Here is an 8,942-nt window from a genome sequence, read left to right as displayed (position 1 = left end):
TGAAGCCACCAGGTTCGTCCATGGGGTGTGTTTATTTGGTGAAGTTGAAGTCATAGCATTGGTTAATGAATTCATAGAATAAACAGCTATTTGTCTGCCCAGTCTCTCCACCTGCTACCCTCTCAGAGGTAGTTGACGAGAGGGGCGTTTTTGAACACAACACCTGGGCAAGTCCGATTTTACGGGATCAGTAAAAAATAGTCAATCAAACCGCAGGGCTGGTAAAACACGGCTTTGCCCCTGACGCATAGACCAAGGGCACTTGTCTGTTTTTATTGGGCCCATAATTCATCTGTGTGACTGTTTGTTGATTTATCATAGACTGAGGTGTGAGTTGTGAGATGCTACTATGTAGTCTTGTTGTGAGGGCAGTGAGGGTCAGGCTGGGGGGGGGGGCGACAACCAAGAGGTATATAAACCCACCAGGGAAGAGCAGGGACCATACTTCCATCTCCAGACCACAGCAGGACCCCTCAGCCAAGCCATCCCCTGTGAAGATGATGTGTAACCTGCTCCTATCGTGGACCTTCCTGCTGGTGGCCTCCGGGCCGCTGTTGGCCCATCCCCTTACAGACTCTGCAGAGATGTCCTACTCAGGACCAGGTGAGTAGAGAGACCTTTACACACTGCAGCCCCGACCCAATCCAAACTGGTGCTGGCCGGGTTATTTTTCTTTTTCATATTGTCCTTTCCAGCACTGTTTCAGCAACTATGGTTGATTACTTAACCAGGCCAGCCCAGTACAGCTCGGCTCGGTTTGGCTCAGTAGTGTGAATGAGGGTCTGTAGTAGACGCCTCCACAGGCTGGTGCCGCTGCTGGGACAGCCTGTGGTTTGTGGCATATGAGGTTACAATAATCATTAGGCAATGTAGTCTAGTCACAATGTCAGCCTTGATTAAAGTCTCTGTTTTGATTAAATGTTATTCATGAGGATTAACAAACAAGCAGGTTGTAATCAGTAACCTTCAGTTGTGGTATAATTGCTATAAGACCTCACAATAGTAAGTGTAGTCGCTCTATCAGATTGTAAATGTATGAGAGGCAGTGTGAATACATAATGTATGCTATTTGATGATGGAGTGTTCTGTATGACAATGTTTCATTCAAAGTGGTTGATGCTAGTAGTCAGGTTGCACCTCTTGGTGGTGTTAAGACAAACACCATTGTAAGAGTTATCATTGATCATCACCTGGAAGAGCCTGAGTGTTTATGTGCTGTCCGTTCACTGTCTCCGTTCACTGTCTGTTGACTGTCTGTTATGTTCACTGTCTGTTGACTGTCTGTTATGTTCACTGTCTGTTGAATGTATGTTGACTGTGTATTGGCTGCAGGGGAGGCTGATGGAAGCACATCAAAAAAGTACACTTTGATTACAGTAATACTACTACTACATCAGTGGAGGCTGGTGGAGGCAGAAATCGGAGGACGAGCTCATTGTAATGCATGGAATAAACACACTTGTTTGATACCATGAGCTTGTCCTCCAATTCCTGCCTCCACCAGCCTCCCCTGCACAGCACACACAACTCTTCACACCAGGGTCAAAACAGTATTACATATAGATAACAGATAACATATTAGGACCCAGATGATAGGTCTAATTCTCTTACAGTATTTCATCACAATAACATTAGCCTTACTAGCATATGCTAATGCACACCGCTACCTCCAGAGACAGCCATGTGGTACACAACTCTATAACGAGGTGTTCTCTAGGGGATTCCTATCACCTGACTAATTAATCTCCCTGGAGGAGACATGCTGTAACACACCACCTGGTGTAGTTAGCCCAAAGACCACGGGAGGCTGGTGGAGGTAGAAATCGGAGGACGGGCTTATTGTAATCCGTGCATTACAATAAGCTGCCTCCCCTGATTGACTGTCTGTTGACCGTGTATTGACCGTGTGTTACTCTGTCAGTGTCTGTGGAGGACTTGGGAGCTGGCAGTCCAGATGAGCTGTCATTCTCTGAGCAGACGTACCTGCCCCAGGCTGGGCCTGGCCTCAGATACTCCTCTCTCATGTCTGGAGAGCTCAACAGAGACGGTGAGACAGGCTTACAGACAGTACAACAATAAACACATCAACAGATCTGTGCATTGTGCACTATTGTGTCGATCTTCAAACCATCTTCTCTTTCTTCTTTGCCTTTTGTCTCTCTCAGGCCTCAGAACAACCGGACTTCTGCCCAGACAGATGAAAAGAGAGGTGAGGGTTTTTAACCTGCGAAAATACAAGGAACACAAGCTATTATAGCGGTTTGTTTTGGGAGTGTTAGTTCGATGGAGAGTTGATCCGAACAGCTGTAATCTCGGAACCCAGAATCCCATCTCTCGATTGAGAGTCTGACTGAATGAGACGACAACAGCAGTGATCTGCTTCTGTTTTCAGGTTTTGTTGGAGAAGGTCCAAGGGAGTCACCTCACACCTTTCAGCCGCTTCCTGGGGATCAGGAAGCAGTTCAGGAAGAGAGGAGGCAACTCAGAGTGCTTCTGGAAGTACTGTGTCTAGGACAGTCAACCATGCATGGTCACAGACATTCTTACTGCACACTAGGACAAAGAGACAGGGCTTGCACTAAGAAATAACCCCTCTCCTACACACACACACACACACACACACACACACACACACACACACACACACACACACACACACACACACACACACACACTGTACACAAACAGTGATGGTACACTTACAGATATCCCACAGGTTGCTATGCTGTCGTATGTTTGAGGACTAAATATTTGTTCCCAGTTTTCTATACTGATCTCTGTTACTGTACGCCTTTCTGTTCAAATGTTTGATGTCACTGAGCAAACTTGACTTGAAAGAAGAACTTGTATGTCTGTATGTTAAATAGAAATAAAATCATCTATAGTATTTGGAAAAGCTCTCAGTTGAATGTCTGGTTCTTGATAAAAGCCGCTGCTTTCATTTCAAATATGAATTGTGGTTCGCAGAGAGACAAGGAACAACCAAACACTATTATGCACAGTAAAGGCAACATTGACAAGAGATACCCATATACATACTCTGCCCATTGAAAGACCACATGAAGAACATAGAGCATATGAACATGTTGTCTTTATTTCAATCCTCAGTGGGTGTGGTATAGCAGTCATACAATACTGTCTAACTCTGGCAAGCAGGCATTGGAACAATCAGGGAACAATCGCCAGTGGTAAAGCTGTATTGTAATCTTAGTAAATAGCAGTGTTTCACTGTTTTAACCCCGGAGACCTGACATTCGCTCCATAGGAGATGAGTGATACCTCACGACAGACTTTCTGGAACACAAAAAGTTAGAGAGTGTATGGGGAGCAGGGAGAGAGAGAAACAGAGAGAGAGAGAGAGAGAGAGAGAGAGAGAAGGGGGGGGAGTCATTAGTGAGATAGCCATTAATATGTATTGTGGTTAAAACCAATTTCCCCTCAAAACACCTCATACAAGTAGGCTACATAATAGATTACCCTAGACCAATGATACTCAATCCTGGTCCTGGAGAGCTGCAGTGGGTCGAGGCTTTTGTCACAGCCTAGTCCTATTGAACTAACCAACTGATCTTCAAGACCTTGGTTCGCTGAATTAGGTGTGTCATTGCTGAGCTGGAGAAAACGCCTGCAGCACTGTGGCTCCCCAGGAGTCAGAGTTTCACTGCCCTAGACCATCTATTCCTAAATGTCATGATGTCTCTGTTCCAAGTGTCAGTCTGACCTGCTGGTGAATCGTGGAGAGGGTCTGTACGCAGAGATTCCCAGCCTGGGGAGGTCTCTCTTCTCCAGGATGGCAGAGCTCCACATGTCCTTCTCTCCAAGGTCCTCCACCTGCACCATGCTGCCCTCCTCCATACCGCCACCACCTGCCTCCAGGGCACCCACTGACTGGAGGAGCTCCAGCAGCTGAGAGAGGGAGGGAGTGGGGGAGGGATGGAGTGATGGAGGGATAGGGGGAGGGAGGCATGGAGTGGGGGAGGGATGGAGGGATCAGGTGAGGTGGGTTGATGGGGGCAGGGATGGAGGGAGAGTGGGAGGATGCAGGGATGGTGGAAGGGATGGAAGGATGGAGGGAGGGAGAGACAGGAAGATGAACAGAGAGGGAGGGAGAAGGACAGAGAGGAAGGGAGAGAGGGGAGGGACGTGCAAAATAAAGCTCAAATGAGAGTGCAGGAGTTACTGTCTGTTTACTTGCCTGCTTTATATCTTTACAAAAAGCAGGGCTGATTCAAATATTCTAATAAACCAATGTTGTCCTATTGGTAACTTGAGCTACAGTACTGTAGCAACACCTTGGTTAGTAGCGCATCTCTGTCCATCCATGAACATAAAGTTGAGCTGTCTCACCTCAATGACAGTGTCTGTATCCATGTTCAGAGGCTTGCAGTCAGACATCCAGAGGGACAGCCCCACCAGAGTCAGAATCAGTCCCATCTTTACCATCTCTTCTACATAAGGACACACAATAGATAAACCCAGCAGACACATATGAGGTATACAGGTATACCAGGGGAGGCTGGTAGAGGCAGAAATTGGAGGACGGGCTCATTGTACTGCATGGAACGGAATGAGGAATGGGGACCATTCCTTGTGGGGCTCATTACTATGAGCCCGTCCTCCGATTTCTGCCTCCACCAGCCTCTCCTGGTATACAGGTATACAGATCTTCAAAACAACTCTGGTTCTGTCTGTACCACTGTGGCATAACTAAGATCCAGCCATTATGCACATGCCAAAAAAATTGTAATCCCCGAAAGGACGCAGCAGATAAAGGCAAACAATAAAGCAATACCTGCGTGGACTCTCGAGGTCTGGCTGCTTGTATTGACGTCCTGCTGACTGTAGTGCTGAGACTCTCCGAAGTCAAGTGATGCCTTGGAACCCCAACATTTGTTTTATAGACTCGCCTGGGACTTCCCTGACCAATCCATGAGGCTTCCTTGTCACCCCCCCATGCACCACCGTCCGGCCCCATAAACCTGCTGGCAGGTGATCCCTCACACCCCTCCCTTTCTCCCCCCCTTCGCCATCCTCCCTCATCCCACATTAACCAGCTACAGCCATAACAGTAACACATACACAGCATCTGCCTTATTCGCCATCATGGTGCAGTTATTAGCAGGGACATTGGCTGTGACTGTAGCACACCAGTGACTCAAAGAGGCCTTCTCCATCCTTCCAGCTCAGACTGTGCTTCAATTAGTCTACTCAGCCTGGAGTAATCTTACCTTATCCTAGAGTAAGTAAATGTCACGACACAGGCATGGGGGCAACTTAAACGGATAGTGTGACATTTTGACAATACATTTTCTCTACTTACCCATAGTCAGATGAAGTCATACCATTTGTATGTCTCTGCGTGCAGTTTGAAGGTAGTTTCAGAGATAAATGCTAAATCCAATGAATAGAAGTCTCTGGGAAAAACTAGCTAGCTCCTCTCAAAAGCAGGGTGGTTATCACTTTGTACTTCTTTACATGTATATATGAAATTATAATGGTTAGATTATAGTGGTTCTAGAAGCAGTTCTTTTCGGAACAATTTTCTCTGAACTTAGCATTTAATTTATCTGCCTCTCAAGTCGACAGAGTGTACTTACCACCCAGCTTTGGAGGAGTTAGAAGTTAGCATTTAGCATTTAGCATTTAGCTCCGGAACTACCTTCAAACTGCATGCAGAGACATACAAATGATATCAGTGAGTTCATCTGACTCTTGGTAAGTAGAAAAAATGTATGGCCTTTAATCAAAACCAATTTTTATGTAAAAATATTGCATTATCCCTTTAACCAAACCAATAATTATGTAAAATGAGATGAGCTGCACAAACATTTGGTAATAACACTGGGATTCATGCAAAGAAACTAGAAGAAAAAAGGAGACAACATCAAACTTTCTTCGAGTTTTCTTCATTTTTTTCTTTTTTTATTATTTTACAGCAGAAAGAATATAAAGCATTCAGAAAACATCTTCCATATTTTAGGGCATTTCAAAACGTTTTGCATGGCTTCAGCAGCTGAAATCTCTTCTTTTTTTTTTTTTTTTTTTACATATCCATCGAGTCAGTGACGCTTGTACATGCACAATTACAAAAATAAAACTTACAAACAAGAGGGGAAGAAAAAGGGAAAAAGCAAAAATACATTAGGAAAACCGAGAAGAAGGAGGTGAAATAAACGGGGGAAAGAAAGGAAGAGGGTCACATAACAGGGAAAGACAGAGAGAAAGACAGCTATAGAGGAGAGGAAAATAGATCTAACACTAGTTCACATGCAAGGTGTCGAGGACCCATGACTTTGTACTAAAGCAGGGCCATTTTTTTCTTCTTGGTTTTGGAATTGATGAAAACGTGCAGTTCGGTAAAGGGTGCCATATAATTGCTGTCCATAAACTACTGAATGCTTGTCTTGCAATACTGGCATTTGCATAAGAGTAAGTCGACTACATGTGTCCAATCATTTTTATCTTCACTAGGTCTATAGGTCTCCACAAAAGAATGCTTATTGCTCTGTGTCCACAAGTGGAAAAAGGTTGTGAGATGGTTTCTGCTCTGTTGTGCCTACCTTTCACTGTTGCGGGTGCATTGGCTAAGGAAGAGGAGGAAAGGCAGATTCCCAGGTGAATTAGCAGAGTTGTAATGAAGTTAATAAAATCCGTATGAAGTACCGTTATGAGGTTACTTTTTTCCTGAAATATGTTTAGAATGATCCCTAAACAAAGAGCGTGTGTTCAGCCTCATTGTCGTAGTGTATGTCTGTCTGTATGTTGAGTTGTCTCAGGAAGACTGTTCAAAATATGCATTGCTATCAACAAATAGTATCAATGTTGATGAAATGCGGATTCACGTAAAATCACTTTTTAGACTATTTTAGGCTGTGTTATTATTAAGTAATCATCGAGTGACACAGCTTTTCTTATATTCTTATTATATCAAGAAACATCAAGTCAGGTGAGGTTGAATGTTGGAGTCTCACAAGCCTCGTAATGATGGCCTACAAAAGACTAACGCTATCTGAAAGGTTAGCATTTAATCTGACGAGAATGTCCTGTCATGCCAAACGCCTGTAATTTCATTCTGTCAGAGTTAATATCCAAGACAGAAACAATTGACCGAACTATTAATATTTTGGCAGACATTTAAGACAAGTACCTGTCTTAATTAGACAGTTAATTAGCTACAGTATGACAACACTTCTTGTGTGTCCCTCAGATTTAATGGTACAGCACAAGCTAACTTCTCTGAGAGGTAATGAATTACAATGACTTGTTCAGGATCACAGTAGTAATTTTGTCTGTTAGGGACACGCATTGCCTGACTGGACCAGAAAGCACTGTTGAGAGTCCTTACTGCGCATACAGTCTCTATTCTAAACTCAAAACGTCCTGCAGTATTACCATCAATAAATGTCCTGCTCCATTTCCTCCTCCACATTTTGGCACCCTGAGATAAATACAGAAGGGAGGTGAACCGTTGCCTAGGCTATGAAAATAACACATGAGGTCTCTCTGCTGATCAGTGTACACCTGATGCCTTGACTTGACTTGATATCTGCATACAAATGTATGGGTATGGGTGTGTGTGTGTGTGTGTGTGCGCGTGTGTGTGTGTGTGTGTGTGTGTGTGTGTGTGTGTGTGTGTGTGTTGCCTCCTAAAATACTTGCGGTATACTGTCACACGAGTGTCCGAACTGCTCATGTATTCAACATTGGGAGCACACTGCTGTACCTCGTTCCAAATGAATGAAAAAAGTTAAAAAGTTGAAACTTGCTCTAGAAAAACTTGCCTTCATGCTACCCCTGGAAATATTGTCAGTAGATACTGCCGTTTGATCATTGGTTGTATTTTTAAGGGTTCTCCTCTGCCCTCCAATAACATGCCCTCCATCTTTCTGAGTTCTGTGACGTGTCAAAACCAACGTTCTTCGTTTTAAAGAAGTCTATCTGACTACCGATTCTAGAAAAATAAGCATGCTTTACTGTAGGTGCGTTTCAGTCACCCAGTTAACTATTTTACCCATGCAAGCATAATAAAACCGTCTCATATTGCCACAGCAGTGCCGCAGCTTGGCATTCTTACCCCTACTGTACCTGGATGATGAATGCAAGGCAAAACACCACAGAAGAAGTTGTGGAATCTCTAAACCTCATGGTGTCAACAGGCAGTTCCAATAGAACAAAAAGAAGCATAGAATGTTGACTAGCCGGAATGCATTTTGCGGTGATACTGGGTTAAAAGGGAACACGTTTGTCACCTGACTGTCTTTAGTGTTTGGTGATGGTTTTTGATTTAATTGTATTCATATATTTTAGGATTGAGTTATGAATTCAGAGCCACGTTTGCCTCTTTAGGTACATTGCATGCTTCCTGACATTGGCTTTGTGCGATCGGGATATGATTAGGCACTTTCTACATAAACACTCTGAAAATAAGGTTTACATATCAAGTCTCTGTGAAAGAAACACAAACATACAGAAAAAATAAATCCAAAAGTACCTTTTGGTACTTTTTTTTTCAACAAACAAACAAACTCTGCAACAGCATTTCAGAAATCAAGACAACAAAAACAATGATTTGTCCAATGACATTCGCGCCTTGGTTGAATAATGACTTGTCATCACTTGGATGGAGAATACACTTCCTGATAACTCTGATATGAATATGTCACAGGAAACTGAGGAACCCAACAGACACTTCTGGACCAGAGTGAACACCGTTGGATTAGAATATTTACCATGCATTCCGATTCAAATTTGATTTCATACTCTGTCAAACACTGCCATCATATATCCCATTACGAACCAGACACATATTCTTCCTCAAACATTGCTAATGGCACCAGTGCATCTTGTTAGTTACAGATTCACAGACCACTCACTTCGGCTCATTAACTTTACCACCAACGCATAATGGTCAATATGTTAATACCATCACTACTAAATTATGC

The 8,942-nt window shown here is 43.6% G+C and overlaps 1 protein-coding gene across 1 annotated transcript; it reads left to right on the top strand.

The window, feature by feature from the left end:
* Positions 1-497: 497 nt before the first annotated feature.
* On the top strand, positions 498-2,512 carry LOC310808173 (urotensin-2-like; the record flags this gene model as incomplete). The annotated part of the gene is made up of 4 exons (XM_083674908.1): positions 498-603; positions 1,922-2,047; positions 2,166-2,209; positions 2,393-2,512. 4 exons carry the CDS (start codon positions 498-500, stop codon positions 2,510-2,512), a joined length of 396 nt encoding a protein of 131 aa, XP_083531034.1.
* Between the last annotated feature and the right edge of the window lie 6,430 nt (positions 2,513-8,942).

Source organism: Argentina silus (assembly GCF_951799395.1).
Source record: "Argentina silus genome assembly, chromosome: 8".
NCBI classification, from domain to species: Eukaryota; Metazoa; Chordata; class Actinopteri; order Argentiniformes; family Argentinidae; genus Argentina; species Argentina silus.
The sequence above is the reverse complement of the archived record's forward strand: the minus strand, read 5'-3'. Positions and strand labels throughout refer to the sequence as shown.